Source organism: Erythrolamprus reginae, chromosome 3, assembly GCF_031021105.1.
Source record: "Erythrolamprus reginae isolate rEryReg1 chromosome 3, rEryReg1.hap1, whole genome shotgun sequence".
Classification (NCBI taxonomy): Eukaryota; Metazoa; Chordata; class Lepidosauria; order Squamata; family Dipsadidae; genus Erythrolamprus; species Erythrolamprus reginae.
The window spans coordinates 154,148,152-154,171,599 of record NC_091952.1 but is presented as its reverse complement, the minus strand read 5'-3'; the positions used below and the strand labels follow the sequence as shown (position 1 = coordinate 154,171,599).

The following is a 23,448-nucleotide window of genomic DNA, read 5'->3' as shown; positions in this document are numbered from 1 at the left end:
CAACAAATCGCACATAGCAAGCACGAAGCAGAAAAATACTCCCCCCTCAAGGTAAAAGGCAAAAAGGTGAATGAGCTATCCAGTGTCATCATCAGGAGAGAGTGCCGGCGCCCTCTTATGGCAAACCAGCCAAAGTCCTTAAAGAGATATCACAACTGTAACAAATGCAAACTATAATTGGTAGTTTAACATACATGGCAATCCCAAATATCGGTATGTACCATGTACTAACATAAGTCATTTCTGGTTCTAGGGGTGGTGCTCATCTCCATTTCTAGCTGAAGAGCCAGCGCTGTCCAAAGATGTTCTCCATAGTCATGTGGCTGGCATGACAATGCTGAAGCCACATGCAGCACTGTTACCTTCCCACCAAAGTGGTCCCTATTTTTCTACTTGCATTTTACATACTGCTAGGTTGGCAGAAGCTGGGACAAGTAATGGGAGTTTGCTCCATTATGCAGTGCTAGGGATTCAAAGTACTGAATTGCCGACCTTCTGACCAACAAGCTCAGTGTCTTAGCCACTGAGCTACCGCATCTCTTTATATCATAAATATATCATAAACAGTCCATAGCTAAATTACATCCCTATCATGGTCAATTGACTGATGCTGTGGGAATTTTAGCATGGTGTCTGGAAGCTGTGGAACCTTGGATAGGAAAATGGGATTTAGTTGAACACTTAACAGGACTAAGCTTTTGTTTAATACACCTATATGCAGTAATTTTCCATCTCTAGTGCTGGATTGGGTTGCACTACTCTAAACAGAACCGGTGTGTAATTGGGGGCCTGACTTCAAGGAACAACTGTGGCTTGGAAGGCCTTTGTAAAACTTCACTTGTGTAGTAATTGCATCTTTTCCCTGGTCTGAGTGGCATTGCTTGACCATTTTCCAAGTGGATTAATGCAATGTCCTCTATATGGAACTGTCCTTGAAGAACATTTGAAAACTCCAGTTGGCTAAAAATGCAGTAATGTGGCCAGTTAAGACTATGTCCATTGTTACTGTATATCTCTGCTCCTCAAGTTGCATTGGCTTCTAGTATGTTTTGGGATCAATTCAAGGTATTGGTTATAAGATATAAAGCTTTGCATGACAAGGCCCTGATGTTTTGCAAATCAGCCTCTCCCCAGTTGTTTGTACTTGTTCCATTAAATGCAGCAAGATGATATGGGTTCCATCAATTGAAAATGTTATCTTATGGTTCTCAGTAAACAGGTCTTTCTGTCCCAGTAAACAGGCATATTTCCTGAGATAAAATTCATCACAAATCTCTTGGCCTTTCAAAAAAACCCAACCCCATAAGACTTTGATTTCCTCCTGCATGGAGGGTGGAGTCAGAGGGTTTATTGAAGCCATTGGGGCATTCTTAGTTTATTCATTTTTAAAGAAGTCTTTACAATCATAACTTTTATATATTCGTTTTTGATTTTTGTCTTTGTTTTACTTTCTTTTATATTATTATTGTTGTTGTTTTGTTGTTGTTGTTGTTGTTGTTATTATTATTATTATTATTATTATTATTATTATTATTATTATTTAGATTTGTATGCCGCCCCTCTCCGAAGACTCACAGCGGCTCACAACAATAGCTGCTCAGAGTCACAATGGTGATATGGGCTATGTAAATCTAATGAGGTGGTGGTGGTGGTGATGATTATAGTTTCTGTATGATTTTAACACTTCCCTGAAAATAAGAAATTATCAAAGCGGAGCTCATTAGACTACTCCCCTTGATGTTCTATTTTTCATCTCAGGAGTCGGGAGTTCCAATATTTTTTTTTAAAAAAAATCATAAATCCAATTGACTGTCTGAAGTGATTGAAATTATTTTTTTCTTATAATTCTTAGTCTTCATGCATAGATTTGGCTGTTGTGACTTGCTTCATATTCAACCTACTATTATGCTGTCATAATTAGAATTATTAGAAGCCATTTGAATTTGACACTATTCATTCAAGACATTTGTAGTGAGCATTGTCATGTAAATCATGATCATGCAAATAAATTTTAACCTGATAGGATAAATATTTACTACATAGAATATATATATTTAGTATTGTCCAAATAATATAATGCATATCTTGATTTTCTCTTGGATTTTCCAAAACTCTATGTAAATATTAATTTCATAGTTTTTAAAAATGTATGCATTATCATATTAAAGTCTGTTTGACTACATTAAAGACTGTGCTGCAATTTCATGGATATGAACAAATAGAAACTTGTGGCTTTGGCTTGTAATTAGATGTTTCAATTTTGTTGTTATCATTGCTTTTATTGAACAGCTGGATTATCTGAGATTTCTGTCCTGCGATTGTTGCCTGGCCAATACGATAGAACAAATTGGGCATGCTCTGAGTCTCCTCAATTAAACAGTGTAACTTTTTAGGACTCAGGAAGCATGTCTTCTCTGTAATATCACATTTATTATTTATTTATTTATTTATTTATTAAATTTGTATGCCGCCCCTCTCCGTAGACTCGGGGCGGCTCACAGCAGTAATAGAAAAACAATGTACATTACAAATCTAATAATTAAAACTAAAAACCCATAATTTAAAAAACAGGCACACAACATACCATACAGAAACAATATAGGCCTGGGGAAGTTGTCTCAGTTCCCCCATGCCTGACGGCAGAGGTGGGTTTTAAGGAGTTTACGAAAGGCAACACCTGGCCGCTTTATTTCAATTCTTCTGTCCAGAAGATCCCAGGTGTTTCTTTCAAAAACTCTAAAATAAAAGCATCCTCGCCTTCTGGGCTTCGAGATAAAGTCCCCTGTCAATGGGGAAGAGATAGACAATCAAAAGAACTGGAACTTTTGGGAAGAGAAGGCAGTGGGTGGAAGGATGGAGTTTATTGCTGCATTTGACTTTTCCGTGAAGAGTCATATTAAACCACCCTCCAGCAAATTGGTGCCTCCTTACCTGTGCGGGAGGGGCTTGAGCAGAGAGGGATGGGGGGGATTCCCCTTCCTCCATGGAGGGGAGGGGGGATTCATGGCACGAGGGCCCGGCCAGTTTCCTGCCATTCCCCCTGGTTTTCTCTCTCTGGCACAGTGAATGGGAGGCAGCCTCACACCGGGTGTATGGGAGGCGCTTGCAGTTTTGGATTTTTTTTATTCACCTCACCTCACCTTCTTCCTTTGGCAGCGACTGTCCTCCTGCTCTTCTTCCTCCTCCCACCCAAATTCCAAGCTTTTATTTATTTCCTAATGGGTTTGCACGCATTATTTGCTTTTACATTGATTCCTATGGGAAAAATAGCTTTTACTTAAGAACGTTTCTACCTACCGGCTTGCAAGCTCTTTCATTGTTACTCTCGCCGAATAAAGTTTTTTAAAAACTCTAATCAGGGCATAAAATAATATGCTGGCTAAGGGCGCTAGCCAGTACCTGCTTAGTTTGGCCAAAGCTATTCAGTATATTAGAATCTGTTGTCTTTGTGGATGCATGGATGGGGGGGGGGTGCGCGTGCGTACATACATGCATATATACATACATACATACCGGTACATACATACATACATACATACATACATGAGAAATGGCTGTCAGATTCAACATGAACATTCACAAAGAAGGCAAACACATGTGGTTCTTTCTTTGAAGTCTTCTATTCCATCAGGATTATATCTTCCAATCCTTTATCTACTTTTTGGGAAGCCATGCATAATGCCAAATTAAATACTGAACTGTAGATATGTACCATTTTACTTTTTAAGAATGTCCATGTGATTTATATGGCCCGAAAGACAATATTGAAAATAAAAGTGATGTTGGCTGGCAGCTGATGTATTGTAGTTAGTTAGTTAGTTAGTTAGTTAGTTTGTTTGTTTGTTTGTTCCACACCCTTATTATTTTTACAAGTAAATAAAGCTGGTGAGCATACCCAGCACATCTTCCTCCTCCTAAGACAGAATCTGCTTGTGGTTTCCCGATTTTTAGCGTGATATTTTAACTACTAGACCAATTACTGTTAAAATAGATGATTTTTTTAAAAACATAGATAGGTAGAGAATGTGAAGAGAGTCAAGGAAGAAGACTATAGGCATCATTGCTCATGGCACAAGTTGTCTATTCCTGTATTCGATAATTATTCTTATTGTTATTTAAAATAAGCAAGTTGTATAAGGGTATCACAAACCTTATTATAAGGCATCTATTTACTTTACTTAGGGTCAAGTTATGTTCAGAAATGGAGAGAGGATGGGGACCATCAAATTCACACAGTTTCAAGGTAGGTGATGGATATTTATGTTTGCCTTGCACCTAAATTATTATGACTGGATTTCAATTTGAAGATACAGTATATTTTGCTTTGTTTTATAGTTTATAATGACATGAATGTAAAAGGATATATGGCAATAAAATTTAGCGGATTACATAGCAATAAATAAATATCTTTTAAAAAATAAATAACATCATTTATGTTAGAGACTGATTTTTTTTTTAAAAAAATGATGTTAAAGAATAGAAATATGGTAGACTATTTTTTTTTATTCCTTCTGAAAAGTAAAATAGAATTTGCAACTTAGTATAGTTTTTCTAGTAGAATTTCTTTCCTCTTCTGCATCCTCTTTTCTCTTCTTCCTTTTGTCTTTCATTTAAAGCAGTAACATGTTTTGATGGCCAAATATTGATGAAAATTGTAATAGTACAATGGCAAATATTCAAGAGAAGATACATAATTTAAACCTGACACTTTCCAGATGTGTTGGAATTGGAGCATCAAAATTTCCCAATGTATTTGGATGGCATTAGTTTGGCAAACGTTGCCTTAAATGATCCCATTTGTGGAAGGTTTATTATAATCATATATAATATAACAATCATGCTTTTAATATGTTACATTCCTTTGACATGTTTAGAAAATGTAATGTATAGTTCACATAGATGCAGATTTTAAAAAATGATTAACAAATAATTAGTATTATCAGATAGAAAACTAATTACATAAAGTGTAGGCATGGAAACGATTAACGCTTCAGTTATCTGTATTACAATTGAAAAATTAATTAATTAAATTATATTTGAATATTTCCATGATGAATTATCTATGTCCTTTTTGAGCTAATAAGAATGATTGGATTTACTTAGAATTAAGTGAAAGTGTATTTAATAAATTATTTTTTAAAACTCATTGATAAGTTTATTTTTTCGCTTTCAGCAAACAACTCTGAATGGCTCAGAATTGAAAAACATATTACAGTTTAAATCTTTAAAACATTTTAAAATAATAAAAACATTAAAATTTCTTATTTGAGTACATACAAAGCAAGACATCTGGCCAGTCTACAATATAGCCAGGAAGCAGGCCCTTGGATTTATTTATTTATTTAGTTACTAATATTATATTATATTATATTATATTATATTATATTATATTATATTATCTATTTATTTATTTTAATTTTCTATGCCGCCCTTCTCGAGACGTCTCAGGGTGGCTTTATGGAAGGCCAGCAGGATTGGGGCCTTTCTAATCTCTGAAGGGAAGAAGTTTCACAGAGGAGAGGCTACTTCAGAAAAAGCTGATTTTCTAGTCCCTGTCTGCCAACATTCTTTGACTGATGGGATCTGCAGCATGCACATCCTATCTGATCTGGTTGAAAGGATAGAAATACTGGAAAAAAGATGAGTCCTCAGGTACCCTGGGCCCAAGCCATGTAGTGTTTTATAAATAACCACCAGCGCCTTGAATTGCATCTGGAAAAACACACTGGTGCAACTCACACAGGAGTGATATTTCATGTGTCATGTATCTGGTAGCAGTTACTACCTGCGTGACTCCATTCTGCACCAATTGAAATTTACATAGTAATACATAGTCTAAAGTTACTTTCCCAACAGCAGTGTTACCCAACATAAACAAAAGTTAACACAGTAGGAGTAATTTTGTACTAAACATAGGCAGATAAAGATTTCTCAGTAAAGAGGGTAGGAAGTAAAATAGAAGATGGTGGACTGAAGATGTTGGAGCCAAAATTTGTGACCATGACTAGGGGCCCAATGAGCATATTGGTTCCTTCAACCCTCTCTGGCTAAATAGAGGAAACCCAAGCTGTTCTCCTTGCAGTTGTTCCTCACAAAGACACCACAAGAACCTAGCCTTCGGGGCAGAGATGGGCTGCTGCTGGAACGGCTAAGTGTGCGCAGCTCTGCGGTTCTGGAGCACAAGTGCGGGATCGAGTGCAATTTTGCTTCCTGCACTTCTGCAGGTAGCAAGGTCTCACACAGGGACATGCATGCAGATGCATGCAGTAAAACAAAAAAACTCACTGAAATATGCGGCCACACAAGCGTCCCTGTGCAAGATTTTGTTACCTGCACAGGTGCAGGAAGCAAAATTGCGCTTGATCCCACACTCATGCTCCAGAGCCGCAGAGCTGCGCACAATTAGCTGTTCTAGCAGCAGCAGCCCATCTCTGCTTGGAGGGGGCGGTGGGGGGGGAATAATGAGACAAGGGAATTTGCTATCATTGCTCCAGTTGCAAATGGTGCTTTTTCAAAGGGCAGTAAGTTTGCTTTTCCCTTGTTACCACTTTCAGAAATTGCCTATTCACTTCTTCAAAGAAGTTAGATACCTTGAAAGTGGCAAGATTGCAAACACCAAGTGAGTGCCTTCACGTCTTTAATATTTTTAAAAAAATAAAGATTTATCATTATAAACTTTAAGAATTTGAACTAAACAACAAAAACCAAGACAGTTTTGGCCTAAAAGCATTAAGACCTCAGAAAATATTGGAATAGCGGATTTTGGATATTAAGTCTGAAAATAATCTTAAAAATAAATGCATTGTGGGGGAGAAAAACTGTGTTTGATATTGGAGACCTAACAAGACACGTAATTTATAATGGCATTCAGAGATATCTTTGAGGAATTGCACCCATAACTGCACTGTGGCTTTCAATCAATTATGTCACCTATAATGTTTTTCATGGGGAGCAACCCATTTGAACAAAAATATGCAACAAAATCTAGCTAAAAACGACACAATCAAGACTTTGAATTGGTCATCAAATATAAAGGAAAAAAATGAATGAGTCTTTAAAAATTAAGAAGGAAATAAAAATGAGAATTCCAGAAAGGATGTGGAGGGGGTTTTTTTTGTTAGACTGCTTAAATTATTGAACAAATTCATAACAATGATCAACAATCATTTGAATAAAGGGAAAGATTGTATTTTTAAAAACGGAATACAAAGTTGGTTTACAAGACCAGGTTAAAATGAGACGTGTTACAGTGGTACCTCTACCTACAAACGCCTCTACTTATGAACTTTTCTAGTTAAGAACCAGCTGTTCAAGATTTTTTTGCCTCTTCTCAAGAACCATTTTTCACTTACAAACCTGAGCCTCTGAAACTGTAACCGGAAAAAGCAAGGAGGAGCCTCTGTGGGGCCTCTCTAGGAATCTCCTGGGAGGAAACAGGGTCGGAAAAGGCAGGGAGAAACCTCCGTGGGGCCTCTCTAGGAATTCTCCTGGGAGGAAACAGGGCCTCCACCCTCTTCTGTGGTTTCCCCAAGTGCACACATCATTTGCTTTTACATTCCTACGGGAAAAATTGCTTCTTACAAACTTTTCTACTTAAGAACCTGGTCACGGAACGAATTAAGTTCATAAGTAGAGATACCACTGTATTTGTCATTCTTTTTAGAGGCTGATGTGTTTACTGGAAAAATGTGGCATATTGGATTTTCAGGCAATTAATATGACACCCCCCCCCCCAAAAAAAAGTTACTTTATGTATCCTAATTGGTTAACTTTTAAATTGGCTTTGTATCTAATTATCTTTTTACTTTAAGAAAGTTTTGGGAATTGTTTTTTAAAGGAGAAACTATCCTTCTTTGTTATGCTATATTTTAGTTTTTTTATGTTGGGATACTGAGATTACTTAATATTTTCTAAGTGTGGATTTTCTAAATTTGTCACATTAAACTTTAGTTTTTTGTTTATACTAGGATGTCAGGATCACTTAATGTCTTTTAAATGAGGTTCGTCTTACTGCTAAGAATTGAAATGTGAAATGTTAAGTTTAATAAATGTTAGTTCATGTTGTTATTTTGAAGCTCTGTTTGAATTTTTGCTGATAGTTGGATTATAAAAATACTTATTTAATTGTCCAACGTTAAGGGATGATTTATGAAATGAAGAGCTATATATTTGTTGTTTAAGAGGAGGTGAAGAGATTATGAAATGGATTGTACATAGGATGAATCTGAGAAGCTGCTTTCTTAAAGGGATTCTTTTTACTTTTTTGCTTTCTTACTTTTTTAAAAAACTTTTTTTATCTTGTATTATTTTTTATTGTTGGAACTAAATAAATAAATAAATTTATAAATAAAAAATAAAGATCATAGAAAGCAAGACAGAAGGCATTGTTTAAGTACCAGGAATAGGGCTCACATTTTAACCTGTGGTCTATTTGCTGTCTGTGTTTCTCTACCTACCTATTCGAATAAAAAAAGGATAATGTTCTCAGTACAACACCAAGTGCATTATGTAGCTGAATGTATACTGCTCAAAAAAATAAAGGGCGTTCCCTCAAATAACACATCCTAGATCTGAATGAATGAAATATTGTCATTGAATACTTTGTTCTGCACAAAGTTGAATGCACACAACAGCATGTGAAATAGATTGTCAATCAGTGTTGCTTCCTAAGTGGACAGTTTGATTTCACAGAAGTTTTATTTATTTGGAGTTATATTGTGTTGTTTAAGTGTTTCCTTTATTTTTTTGAGCAGTGTATATAGGTACCCACATTCTATAATAACATGATGGATTCCATTGTATCTAAAGAAACAAGCTGAAGAAACCCTTCCTAATTTTGCATCTTCAGATTTCTGTGAGAATAAGAAGCAACAGAATTATGAATGAGAGTATGAACAAGGCTAAATCCTTTGGTCAAAAGTGACCTTCCCATGAAAACTCTTTATTCAGATCACTTACACTGTTATCATCACAGAAAAACTAAAATCCAGACCGTTCCTGAAATCAAACCAGTGTTAGAGAAAGAACTATTCCAAGTTTCAGCTCATATGAGCAATGGATTTGCTTCTAGGGCATGCTAAACTATTGCATTAATTTATGAGAATGAAAGCAGAATCTGCTTTGCCAAATGATGAAAGAGTTCAGACAGCAAAATATATTTTCTTATGTTTTTACTTTTATGCAGAGTTTGAAATGTGTCCAAAAGCAAATTTGCAACTAGCATAAAAAAAGGGAAAGACTTCATGTGATTGTGTCATTTAAGTTAAGGATAAAAACTGATATGCAAGGTTTGAAGGCCTCTACTCTAAAGTTCAGTTCTCAAAGTCTCCTCCCCTAATTATCAGAAGCAGCAGGAATATCTGAAATCCATATTCTCCCAGATCCTATTTTCCTGATTGCTTGCAAGCCCAGTCCAGTTTGCTCATTCAGTGGTACCAGGGATGGATTCTAAATATTTTACTACTGGTTCTGTGGGCATGGCTTATTTTGTAGGTGTGGCTTGTTTGTAGGATGGTCATGTGATGGTGGATGGTGGACTCCCACCCAATCACATGAACCCCCTTCACTCCCTTATTCCTTCCTTCCTTCCTTCCATCCATCCATCCATCCCCCCTCCCGATTTTACCTTCCTTCCTTCCCCCCTCCTTGGCTTTGTGGTCATGTGATGGGGGTGTGGCTTCCTGGTGATGTGACTGGGTGGGTGTAGATGGGTGACCATGTGACTGGGTGGGTTACATTGTCTCTTTGTCTTTCTTTCTTGTCTCTCTTAATATCCTATATGAGCACTACTGATTGATATTATTGGATTTTATTTGCATGTATCCTCATATGATCTGCTACCTCTGCTACAAGGAGTATGCCAGCAAAGGATTTAGAAGTCTTATTACCTTAATAATTGAATTGTTAATATCAGAAATGATGCAGGAGGCATATTAAATCATTTTGGGGGGGGGGGTTGTTAGTTTAGGTCAGGGATCAGCAACCTTAAACACTCAAAGAGCCATTTGGACCCATTTTCCACAGAAAACAAAACACCAAGAGCCACAAAACCTGAGTGGGCATGGCCAACCCAACATCATGCAGTCCCCACATCCTTATTCCTTCCTTCCCACCATCTTCTGATTTTTATCTTCCTTCCCTCCTCCGATTTTACCTTCCTTCCTCTTCCTTTATCCCTCCTCTTTCTCCATCCCTCCCTCCGTCTCTCCCTTTCTTCCTCCTCTTTCTCTCCCTCCCTTCCTTCCTTTGTTAAATCAATAAATGCTGCTTTCTAAATTCTAGAAGTTGTGTTGCTGAAGCAACAGAAACCACATAGTACCAACTCTGTCAGATCCAGTGGCAGTCAGGTATGCAGAACTGGTAGAAAAATTGTGATCAGGTATGGAGAAACGGTAGAAAAAAATTGAATTTTTTTCTTTTTTTCCCTTCTGGGCAATGTTTTTCCTATAGCAGTAAATGAGGTTGAACGTGTATAATTTTAGAAGAGCTGCGCGCGAGTGTGTGTATATACACATACAGTTTATATAGTAGATAATGTATATTTTTGTGTGCCTGTGTGTAATATGTATGTACACATATGGCATATATATATAGAATTAAATAGTATATTTTGGATGTTCAGTAATAGTAAATAGACAGGGAAATTTTATCTCTTTGAGGCAATGAGTGGCCAGGCACCCTAACCCTAATCCAAACCCTTGACCTGAGTGACATCAAGTTGGCCACCTTTAAGCCAGTCACACGACCTTTAATCCACTACCCATTCACATGATTATCAAGCCACTCCCACCTGGTCATATAGCCGGCAAGCCATACCCACAAAATAAGCCATGCCCACAGTATGATAGTGTTCTGGTTTCTGGTAGAACTTAAGCTATTGCAAATAACTCTTACTAAATTCATAAACAAAGAAACTCTGTCTTTATTCTCTTCACCTCCATATTCAAAATGCAGTTCATACTAGCACATTCCTTTTCTCCCGTTATCTCTCTTAATTACATTCCACATGCATTCCTCCCAGCCTTCTCCGTCTACCAAGATTTACGTACTCACAGTATGATTCAAAAACAGCAGAAATGACTGTAAAATAACACAGAATGAACTTGCTCGCTCAGGGAGCTAAACTAAAACATTTTAGCACTACAACATTGAAACTCCACCCTTCTTCCCCACTGGCACCCTGACGTACCAAATACATCACTCCAGTATTTAACCCATTCCTCCCCTTAATATCTTCTTCGAAACACCTGTTCCTTACATTTTTGGACCCTTCTTGCTGTGTTTGCTTAGAAACAGCCGGCCGGTTAGAGCCGTGCGATTGGCGTCCCTAGGGCGCCTTCCATAGTTACTTTGTAAGCGGGAAAGCTACTGTGTATTTGATTGGGTCCTGCCTCAGCCAGGGCTTGCTATATAACACTGTGTGCATTGTTTGTTTCTCTAAGCCTGTACCTGCCTGCCTGGCATGCATTCCGTATTAAAGCCATCTGTTAAATAAGGCCTCCTCTGTTTTACTGGCGACGAGGATTCTCGCTATTTCTTCAAGAATTCTATGCTTGGACTCTGTACGTAAGTGAAAATGTCAGTGCAGCTTACTTTCGCCCCTTTCAATCCCCAAGGGGAGACATGGGAGTCCTATGTTGCCCGTTTCGATTGCTTCTTAATCTCCAACGGGTACACGGAAATTTCCGGAGACAGGAAAAGATCTTATTTCCGGGGTTTTGTGGCCCCGAGATGTTCGAAACTGCCCGAGCATTGTTTGCCCCTATTTCAATCCACGATGTATCTTGGGAAGACTTTTTAAAAACCTTGCAGGATCATTATGCCCCGGCTCCATCTCGGTGTGCGAGGCGCTATAAATTTTACCAGCGGAACCAAGCAGAGGGGGAGTCTATAAATGACTATGTGGCCGCCCTGCGCCGAGCGGCACTGTATTGCGAGTTTGCAGACCTGAATGACTACCTCCTAGACAGGCTTGTAATTGGGGTGAGAGACGGTCGGCTTAAGCGGCGTCTCCTGGCCATTAGGGATTTGACATTTCAAGCGGCGCTAGCGGAGGCTCGTGCGTTTGAGCTGTCAACGCAGTCGCTGGCAGCCATGGACAGCACCGTTAATATTACCCGAAAGACTACAGTTTCCACTGATAGGGCCACCGTTCTTCCTGAAGAGGATGGCAGTCATGAAGCAGAGGAGGAGGAGGTGTGCAAATTGGCAGTGAATAGGAACCGAGACGCTCCTGTTACCCATCCCAGGCCACCCCAGTCACCTTGTCAGGGCTGTGGGGGCAACCATCTGAGGTCCTCCTGCCCTTCCCGTGATGCCGTGTGTTGGCATTGTGGTGCCAAAGGGCACCTTTCCAGGGTCTGCCGTTCCCGCAGAGTTTCCACAGCCGCGGGCCGAGAGCAACGGGAGCCCCAGAGTTTCATTCCCCGATGGCAGAAGAAATTCCCTTCCAACCGGCGTGAGGATTGCAACGCTATCTATAGTCGGCCACGTTTGGCTACCACTTTTGTGAAGGAGATGTCTAGTTCAGCGGAAAAGATCTCGTTGGAGGTCCAGTTGGGCACTTCGAGGTGCCCTATGCAAGTGGACACTGGATCTGCCCATTCCTTAATTTCGTGGGCGACATTGAAGCGCTGTTTTCCAGCTATCAGCAGAGGTCGCCTGTCTCCATGCACTGTGCAACTGAAAGACTATCAAGGGACACCAATTCCTATTTTGGGGGAGGGCCGTTTTCCAGTCCGTTTCAAAACTTTCGTGGGAAAATTGCCTCTTATTGTAATTAATGGGCCCTTCTCTAATCTTTTAGGATTGGACTGGTTCAAGGCTTTGGGACTCTCTGTGACTGGGGTAAATACTGTCAGTGATATGGGGAGGTTTGAGATTCTGGCGCGGGAGTTTCCAACAGTATTTGATGGTCAGTTGGGCTGTTATACGGGAACCCCGATTTCATTCGGTTTAAACCCACAAGAACCGGCGGTTCGTTTGAAAGCCCGCCGGGTGCTCATTCCCCTCCGGCCGAAAGTGGATGAGGAACTGGACAGACTGATTGCCCAGGGGGTGCTAGAACCAGTGGATCAGGCAAAATGGGAAACCCCGGTGGTCATTGCATTTAAGGGGGATGGGGGAATTAGGCTGTGTGGGGACTATAAATGTTCCATTAACAAAGCGTTGGCACACCACTCATATCCGTTGCCAGTGGTGCAACAGCTGCTGCACACTTTGGGAAAGGGTCGGGTGTTCGCGAAGCTCGACCTGTCTCAGGCTTATCAGCAGCTTCCCGTAGACCCCCTAGCTGCAGAAGCGCAGTCAATTATCACCCATCGGGGGGTATTCAAGTGTCACCGTCTACAATTTGGGGTCTCCATTGCCCCAGGTCTATTCCAGGGCCTGATGGAAAGGTTGCTATATGGGCTCGAAGGAACCGTGCCATATTTTGATGACGTCCTGGTGTCGGGGAGTTCCACAGACGAGTTGATGGCACGAGTAAGAAAGGTTTTGTCCAAGTTCAGGGATGCGGGGCTTAAACTAAAAGAAAAAAAGTGTGTTTTTGGTGTCCCGAGGGTGGAATTCCTGGGCTTTATTGTAGATGGGGAGGGAATTCACCCCACCCCAGAAAAGACACGGGCGATTAGGGATGCCCCCAGGCCACGTTCCAAGACTGAGCTGCAAGCTTTTTTGGGACTCTTAAATTTTTACGCGGTCTTCATCCCGCATAAGGCATCGGTGGCCGAGCCTTTACACCGGCTTTTGGACAAGCACTCAAACTGGCACTGGGGAAGAAGGGAGGAATTGGCATTTAACGGGGTCAAGGCCATACTTTTGTCCAACAATGTGCTGACCCAATACTCACCTGGTTTACCTTTAATTTTGACTTGTGACGCTTCACAACACGGGGTGGGCGCTGTCCTTAGTCACAGACTGCCAAGTGGAGCCGAAGCCCCTCTGGCATTTTTCTCTCGCACATTGGCTTCGGCAGAAAGAAATTATGGACATATCGACAAGGAGGCGCTGGCACTAATTGCGGGGGTCAAGCGGTTCCACGATTACTTATATGGGAGACATTTCGAATTAGTCACAGACCACCAACCATTGCTGGGGCTTTTATCTGGCAGCCGTCAAAGTCCGGTAGTCCTTTCACCCAGGATGTCACGTTGGATCATCTTCCTAGCGAACTACAATTATACGTTATCCTATAAGCCAGGACGCCACATAGCACACGCTGATGCCCTGAGCAGATGCCCGCTGCCAGATGTTCTCGTCGACCCTGCTCCGGCGTGCTCCGTGTTTGCTCTTTCTGAGAGCACAATTCCTATTTCTGCAACCGAAGTTGCGGGGGTAACGGGTCGAGATGCCATTCTCTCCCAAGTAAGGCAATGGATATTAAGAGGATGGCCAGCTGCAGCCCGCGCAGATGTTTTTGTCCCATTTTTCAGGTGTCAATCAGAGTTCTCTGTAGAGAAGGGGGTGGTGCTGCGTGGAAGTAGGGTGGTAATTCCTGAATCCTTGCGCAGCCAGGTGCTGGCATTATTACATAGGGATCACCCTGGCATAGTGCGCATGAAGAGCTTAGCTAGGGACTATGTTTGGTGGCCGGGGTTGGACAAGGCGGTAGAGCTAAGAGTAGCTGGATGTGCAGCGTGCCAGGAAAGTCGCCCTTTCCCTCCTCGAGCCGAGCCGCTGGTATGGGAGCCGCCAGCTGGACCCTGGGCTCGTATTCACATTGACTTAGCCGGTCCCTTTATGGGACAGACCTTCCTGATAGTCGTGGATGCCCATTCGAAATGGGTAGAGGTGGTCCTGCCCAGATCTACCTGCGCTCAGGCTATCATAGACGCCCTACTGACTTTATTTGCCACGCATGGGTTCCCCGACCTTCTCGTTTCGGACAACGGTCCCCAGTTCACAGCGGTGCAGTTTGAGTCATTCTTAGCATCTGCTGGCATCAGACATGCGTTAAGCTCGCCTTGGCATCCGGCCAGTAATGGCCAGGCGGAACGGGCAGTTAGGTCTGTAAAAGACGCCCTTAAGAGGATGCCACAAGGTTCTTGGCAGGAAAGGCTAGCAGATTTGTTGCTAGCGCAAAATTCCACCCCCTGTGTGGCCACGGGTAAGACCCCAGCCGAACTTTTGATGGGTCGCAAGCTCCGCATCATTCTTGATAGACTGCACCCATGGTACTCTAAAACAGTGCAGTGGCCAGTAACCCCGACCCGGCAGGTAAAAATTGGAAACACTGTTTTTGTCAGGTCTTACTCAGGAGGACGGAATTGGGAAAGGGGAACAGTAAGCAGAGAGCTGGGGCCTCGATCTTTTGAAATCGAACTGGCAGACGGAAGGGTTTGGAAGAGGCATTTAGACCAGATCCGGATCGACAGGGCGAGCGATCTCCAAAGGGAAGGAGATGGTGAGCAGGCGGGATCGGCTCACAGTCAGTTTCAGCTGCCTGTAAGACTGTCAGGGGAAAACGCCTCCTCAGAGTCACTAAGGGGAGAGGAAGTTCGGGATTCAGAAGAGGGAGTGCAAGAATCAAATTCGGAGAGGATTTCCGAGCAGGCGGTCATGTCTCGGCGCTCCGAGAGAGTGCGCTACAAACCGGCATATTTAAAGGACTATGTATGTGTCAATCAAGGGGTTAGGAGTGCTGTGTTTGCTTAGAAACAGCCGGCCGGTTAGAGCCGTGCGATTGGCGTCCCTATCCAAGGTTCTGATAGGGCGCCTTCCATAGTTACTTTGTAAGCGGGAAAGCTACTGTGTATTTGATTGGGTCCTGCCTCAGCCAGGGCTTGCTATATAACACTGTGTGCATTGTTTGTTTCTCTAAGCCTGTACCTGCCTGCCTGGCATGCATTCCGTATTAAAGCCATCTGTTAAATAAGGCCTCCTCTGTTTTACTTCTGAATTTAGGATTCACTCAGCGAACGTCTGTTTCTTCCTTACTAAATTCTAGACTCATAGCAACATCCTGTGGCTGGCCTCCCACCTGTTCTACTACCTGTAACCCAGGGCCTACCACTAATTCATAAACACTATCTGTATCAGAGTCCTCAAGTTCTTCATCATCCTCCAACTGTATGTACAACAGATAGTAAATTTGTTTGCGGCCCTTCATTGATCAGATCTTAAACAAAGGGCAGAAATCATAGAGAGAGGTGATCCTCTCTCATTTCACTTTTGTGTGTGCACACGCCCAAGCAGGATAACCCCCTGTGCCGGAATAATGACAGCGGGATGGCGACTTCCCCTCTTGCTGCTGCCACCACTGCACAGTAACCACACTACGCAGAGCAGGAGAGCCACGGTCCCCTTCATGTCCACTCAGGAAGGAGGGGTACATGGAGGGAAGAGCTCCAGTTTCCCCCTGCACAGCCCAGGCTGCTCCCAGCTGAAGCTCTTCCTTCCATGCACATATCCCTCCTTCCTGAGCTGACATGGATTGAGGCTGGCGTTGAACTGCCTGCAAAGGACATGGAATCACAGAAAGCAGCCAGTCATGGGCAGTACAGAGAAAATGCTAGGAGCACTTCAGCCATTTGGCTCTGCAGAGAGGCTTGCATCCTTCGGGAGATGCTGGTCAGGGGTGGGAGGTTTCTAACCACTGTGCAAAGGTGGCTATCTCCCCTCATCCCCACAGCCTTCGGGAGATGCTGCCTGGGGGTGGGAAGCTTCTAACCACCATGTGAAGGTTGCCATCTCCTGCCCCCATCCCCGCAGCCATTGGGAGACGCTGGCCAGGGGTGAGAAGCTTCTAACCACCCTATGAAGATTGCCATCTCCACCCTGTCCCTGCAGCCTTCAGGAGATGCTGACCCAGTGAGGAGAGAGGGTAGGCTAGCGGAAACGCTTACCTGTGTGTAGGCAGGAGGAGGCACACGGTGAAGGTGAGACAGGGCATGCATGCACAGAAGCAAAAACCTGCAAAAAATGGAGGGGGGAGGAGAAAACAAAATTGTGATGCATGCACAGTGCTGGAAACCTAGGCTTTTGCACAGGTGCAGAAGAAAAAAACCCTGGAAAAAATTAAAAAAATATTTGTCTTAACCCAATTTCTAAAAAAAAAAAGTTTGTGACACCTATGGACCAACACCAACCGATCTGATTCGGTGACTTTCATGATGACTACCAGTTTGGGCGAACTGGTCCAAAACCAGTAGGAACCCATCTCTGGGTGGTGCCCTTCGAAGAAGGTAGATTAGAAGAATTATTTACACTATTATTTAGCACAGCGTTTCCCAACCGGTGTGCCGCGGCACACTGGTGTGCCGCGACACACCGTCAGGTGTGCCGCGGCGAGAGGCGGCGGAGGAGAGTGGGCGGATCGGGCGGGCAATGGGGCAGGGGGGAGAAGCCAGGGGCGCGTTTGGCCGGGAGTCCGGGACTGTGTGGCTTTGCGCCATGAAGAGAAAACGGCCGACTTTTCCCTGCTGCCGTTTTCTCTTCATGGCGCAAAGCCACACAGTCCCAGACTCCTCGCCCCAAGGCAGGAGGCGGCGGCGGAGGAGAGTGGGCGGGCAATGGGGCAGGGCGGAGAAGCCAGAGGCGCGTTTGGCCGGAGGCACCGTGGGGAGGCAGGGGCAGGGAGGTGCGGCAGTAGGAGTAAAGGGAGCCGCGGCTGCCCCTGCCTCCCCACGGTGGCAATGGCATCGGGAGTGCTAATAGCGGCGGCGGCGGGAATAGGGGGGGGGCCTGCAAGTGGAAGCCTCAGCCCTGGAGCCCCCTTGCACCCATGGCTTCTCATCGATGCCTCTGCCTGCCCGATCCGCAGGAGTGCTAATAGCGGTGGCGGCGGCGGGAATAGCGGGGGGGCTCCTGCCCGCCGCTGCTATTAGCACTCCAGCGGATCGGGCAGGCAGAGACATCGACGAGAAGCCATGGGCGCGAGGGGGCTCCAGGGCTGAGGCTTCCACTTGTGGCTGTCCCCGCCAGCCCGATCCTTCCTTCTCTCAAGCTTTTTTGGGGTGCGGCTTCTTCCACAGCGGTGGCTGCAGCGGCGCTGGCGATCCGGCCGCTAGCCGCTCCAAGCGCTGTGGGAACGCCCACCCCTCTCACAGTCCTGTCCCGGGCTGTCAGTAAAGGGGCTGCTTGCTCGGAACATTCAAACTAAGGGAAACCTTCGCTGGCCTCCACAGAGAAGAAAGGAAGAGAGAGAACGAGAGAGAGCAACAGAGAGAGAGAGAGAGAGAGTGATAAAGAACAAGAGAGAGAAAGCATGAAAGAGAGAGAAAGAAAATAAGAGAGAACAAGAGAGAGAGAGACTAAGAGAGAGAGAAAGAAAAGAGAGAGAGAGAGAAAATAAGAGAATGAGAGAGAGCAACAGAGAGAGAAAGAACAAGAAAAAGCACGAGAGAAGAAAAGCAAGAGAGAAAAAGAGATAGCAAGAGATACTGAAAGAAAGCAAGAGAGAGAGAGAAAAAAAGATAGCAAGAGAGACAGGAAGAGGAAAGGAGAGAGAGAGAGAAATGAGAACAAAAAGGGGAGGAGAAATGAGAAAATGATTGAGGCAGAGAATGAGAGGAGAGAGAAACAAGAGAGAGAGAGAGGTGATTCTTGAAGCATATGGTAAAAAGCACCCAAATAATAAGAAAAAAACCCCAGCCCTCACCTGTTTTTGAAAAGAATAAAAGAGAATTAAACCCCAGCCCTCACCTGGTTTTGGAAATGGTTGGAGTGTGTATACATACACACACATAAGGGGGGGAGAGAGACAGGGATGGAAAAAGAGGAGAAGTGAAAGGGAGAAGGAATGAGGGAAAAAGGGAGGAAGAGAGAGAAATGAGAAACATGAGAGAGAAAAGGGGGAAAGACAGGAGAAGTACCCATAAATGAGACAGCGGTATAAATTTCAGGAGGGATGATTGATGATTGACTGTATTTATAAGGGGATGTTACATGGGATTATATATATGAGGGGGTTATTTATGTATGTATGTATGTATGTATGTATGTATGTATGTATGTATGTATTTATTTATTTATTTATTAGATTTGTGTCATTTTGGTTGGTGGTGTGCCCCAGGATTTTGTAAATGTAAAAAGTGTGCCGCGGCTCAAAAAAGGTTGAAAATCACTGATTTAGCACTTGCAAGGTTGGCTCTGTCAGCAAAGATCTGCTTGAAAGTCATCTTTGTATTTTCAATCTCCTTGTGAAACCAAATGATGTCATTGAAGGAAGTTGAATTTTGGGCCCGATTTGTTTGTTTATTGAACATAAGCTCCCACTTCACAAGAAATTGAAGATGGGTGGTGTAAAAATGCTTAATTAAAAATAATTAAGAACAATCAGAATTTTAAAAATAACATTAAAATGTACTTAAAACAAGAGAGGATTATAATAACTCTATAAAGGAACCATTGCAAAATCTCTCCAGCTCCTAAAAGACCCCAGGCCTGATAACATAGTCAGTTCTTGAGGGACTTGTGAAATGTTGAGAGAATGGAGTTAATCTCACCTGGGGGGAGAAGCTTCCAGAAGGCAGGCACAGCAACAGAGAAGATTCTCCCTCCTGGACACACACACACACACACACACCCAAATGTAATTTCATGGCAGATGGGACCCACAGGATGCCTTCCCTGCCTGAGCAGATGGGCCAGGCAGGGGTAATCAGGGAGAGGCATCCCGTAGAAAATCCAGCCCCATGCCATAAAGGGCTTTAAAGGTCAAAACGTTGAATTAGAAGCAGGAAGCAAACTGGCAAACAATGCAACTTGAAGAGCTGAGATGTAACCTGTATAACTTTAGGGGCACATATTATATAGAGGCTACAATTTTATGTAGGAAGTTTGTTTCTTTTTTGCCTGAAACCTTTCACAGTATCTTTCTCAGTGTTTTTTTTAAAGTGAGTTTTCTTTCCGGGATCACAGCCAAATTGATAGGATATATGAAAATATTATGAATGGGCTTTGATTAGTGCTAGTTAAAGCCCCAAAGATATGGAAGGCATTTTGTAAGGAATCTGCCTTGAGAAACTACAAACTTTTTCTGTGCATGAAAAACAATTAGGTAGAAAATAGTGAGGATTGTTTTACATATGCATGACCATTCTCTGCTTTCTCTGCAGAATTAATTTTCAGCTTAGTTCATGAACCAATTCCACATAAAAGCATTGTTCTGCTGTGATTTGAAAATTAGGTTTATGGTGTTAATAGCCCCATCAGCATACAGCTATTGCTTGATGCTTTGATTGTGAAAGGATCTGATCCACCTTTTAAATTGTTTGGTTTTGTCATTTCAGTTTCTAACTCTTAGAAATATATTTCAGTTCAGGAAAAGGGCACCATTTTTCGTGTTATATTTTTTTCTTTCTTTTGTTTAACACTTCCTCTTTTTTTGTAGTTTTCTAATTTGCTGCCCATAATGAAAGTCTCCCTTAAATGTGCTGTGTTTTTTTCTTCAGTAAATCAGAAAGTAAGAGGAAGAACCTTCTAATTTTTATGAATTGTTCTTTGTTATATATTTTCATAATCGAGTGAGAACTACAAAGTTATGCTCTGTGAAATAAATTTACTTTAATGCGCATAATTCTTTTTTGAGTTGCAGTTTTGGCTTCCAAAACACTGGGCATGTATTTCTAATATAAATATGGATCATAAATATAAAGTGTAAAGTCCATTGACTTTACTTAACTCTCTGTGGGTTCATATTGAATTTGACTTTTAAATTATTTTAAATTTGTATCTATTTTTTACATTTATTGTTATTTATTTATTATACTTATTTTAATAGGTAAGATACTACAGCCAATTAAAATAACCACAGCAAAGAGAAACAGTTTTTTAAAAATAAATGATAAAAGCAGCACATCATGTTTGGAGTGGATCAAATGCATAAAACAAACATATTGTCAAAATAAATTTATCCAACAGCCCAACCCAATGCTTGGGAGAGATCCTAATCTTCAGCATTTTTTAGGAAGCTTGCAAGATCAGGACCATCCTAATTTCCCAGGGGTGGTGTTGGTGGGTATATACTATTCCATTACAGTATTTGAAGAGACAGAGAAAATGTGCTTCTGTGATCTCATTTGATGGCATTAATATGAAGGATCTGGATCAGGCCCACCTTTTCAGATCTTGAAGGAAGCATAATTAGAGATAGGCAGCCCCATAAATAACTTCCAAGGCAGACCAGACTAAAAAAATATTCTATATAGATCAGATTACTTTATAAATATAGATATATAAATCAACAGCTATAATAATAGACTCTCTGCAAGTCTTAATGTATTTCCCCTCTCCCGGAGTTTATCTTTGTATGAACTAGGGAGGGGCTTGTCTGAGATGTTTTCCCAACATGTTTATTTTTATTTATTTATTTTGTCCAATACACAATGAGGGTTTTAGTGGGTATATATCTATATACACATAGTAAAATACATGATTCAGGTTATAGAGGAGATACTCATAGTAAAATATATCTAAGAAATAATAGAAAAAAAGGTATAGTAATAGAACATATCAATGAAGGAATAGAAGAAGAGATATAGGAATAGAAGAAAGGTATAGGAGATAAAGGAGAGCAATAGGACAGGGGACGGAAGGCACTCTAGTGCACTTGTACTCGCCCCTTACTGACCTCTTAGGAATCTGGGTAGGTCAACCGTAGATAATCTAAGGGTAAAGTGTTGGGGGTTTGGGAATGACACTATGGAGTCCGGTAATGAGTTCCACGCTTCAACAACTCTGTTACTGAAGTCATATTTTTTACAGTCAAGTTTGGAGCGCTTAATATTAAGTTTAAATCTGTTGTGTGCTCTTGTGTTGTTGTGGTTGAAGGTGAAGTAGTTGCCAACAGGCAGGACGTTGCAGCATATGATCTTGTGGGCAATACTTAGATCTTGTTTAAGGCGTTATGTTGTTTTGGCCTGGGCTCAAGCGCTACTTATCTGACCATTGCCTTGATAGTGGCTTCTCCTCCTATCTTTCCAGTCCATTCCCTATGCTTTTTGTATAACCCACCTGACTGACACATACAGTTTTATAGATAATATACAGCATCATGAATTGCAGATGGAAGTCCACTAGGAGCAAATACAGCTCACAAAGTAGGTGTTACATTGGGTGTATGCCTATAACTATCTGCACTACTGTCTTCTGGACCAGATATAGCTCCTGTATTGTCTTCAAGGGCAGTCCTATATAGAATACATTGCAATAATGCCTACAGGCTCCAGAATGAGTGACAGCGATAGGGCATCTATTTTGCTCAGAGTCCTCTGTGTGTCTCCCATGGAATTACTCCCTCTCCTCCTGAAGTCTCCAGTTTGAGATTACAGGGATTTTAGCCTGTAATCTGAAAACATGGGACTCTAATGAGTTCCTTGTATTATTAGGTTTTGTATTATTAGACTTTCTCAGCTTTTCTTTTAACTATTGAAATGAAATTATATTTAATTAACACTTCCCTGCAGGGGAAAATCTGTTGTGGTTAAATGGAAGAAAAGTTGCCTTTCTTCTTTTTACCACTTCTTGCATTACTGTATTGAAGAAATATAAAAAGGAAAATCCAGAAGTGACAATAAATAACTGAAAAAAGCAATATAAACATAATGCATATCTACATACATGAAATGGAATCATGTTAATTCATTATATAACTAAAATCAGTAAAAAGAAGTGTAGATTGCGGATAAACAATTGCTATATTGCTATTGATAATGAATTCTATCACGTTCCTATGATGAAAAAACAAAATACATAAATTCAGAGACAACTAGTTAAATAGTTAACATATTAGCTATGCCTTCATTTGTAAAGTAGATTATAGTTTTATTGGAGTGAAAATAGTTAATTCCACTTTCACTCCACAGAATTACAAAATGATTCAGAAATATTTCATGTCTTGCCGCAGACTTCTTCACTATACTTAGAGCAACCCATCTTTTTGTTCAGATTTGTGTATGAATCTGGAAAGAGATGTGATTGCTTTATTTCTTTATTTTTCAAATTGATCCCTGCATGTTCCTGGCAACTTTCAATTGTAATAAAACTATATTAAGAAAAACAGATTTAGCAATAATAAACAATTAAACGAATGATATTGGAAATAAGAACAGCATTAGTGTAAACCTAAAGGAGTTTCAGATCTAGGAAACTACAGACCAGTCAGCATAACATCAATACCTGAGAAGATAAAGATAATTTTAAAAAATCTGCGAACATCTAAAAACAAATAAAGTTATAACTAAAAACCAGCACAGATTTGTTAAAAACAGATCATGCCAAGACAATTTTATTTAATTTTTTGACAAAATGACTACATTAGTAGACCAGTTAAAGGCTATGGACACAATATACTTAGATTCCAGCAAAGCATTCAATAAAGTAGACCACAACCTACTTCTTAGTGAGCTAGAAAAATGGGGGATAGACAGCATCACCACCTGATGGATTTGTAAATGGCTGGCAAACAGTACTCAATGAGTAGTCTTTAATGGTACAACATCTAAATGG

At 41.5% G+C, this 23,448-nt stretch overlaps 1 protein-coding gene across 1 annotated transcript in view; it reads left to right on the top strand.

The window, feature by feature from the left end:
* GABBR2 (gamma-aminobutyric acid type B receptor subunit 2) overlaps window positions 1-23,448 on the top strand; it is a 399,353-nt gene that overhangs the window by 202,675 nt on the left and 173,230 nt on the right. The window contains exon 8 of the mRNA XM_070747060.1: window positions 4,183-4,243. Within this exon, the coding sequence (XP_070603161.1) occupies window positions 4,183-4,243 (61 nt within the window). The remainder of the gene's footprint in view (window positions 1-4,182; window positions 4,244-23,448) is intronic.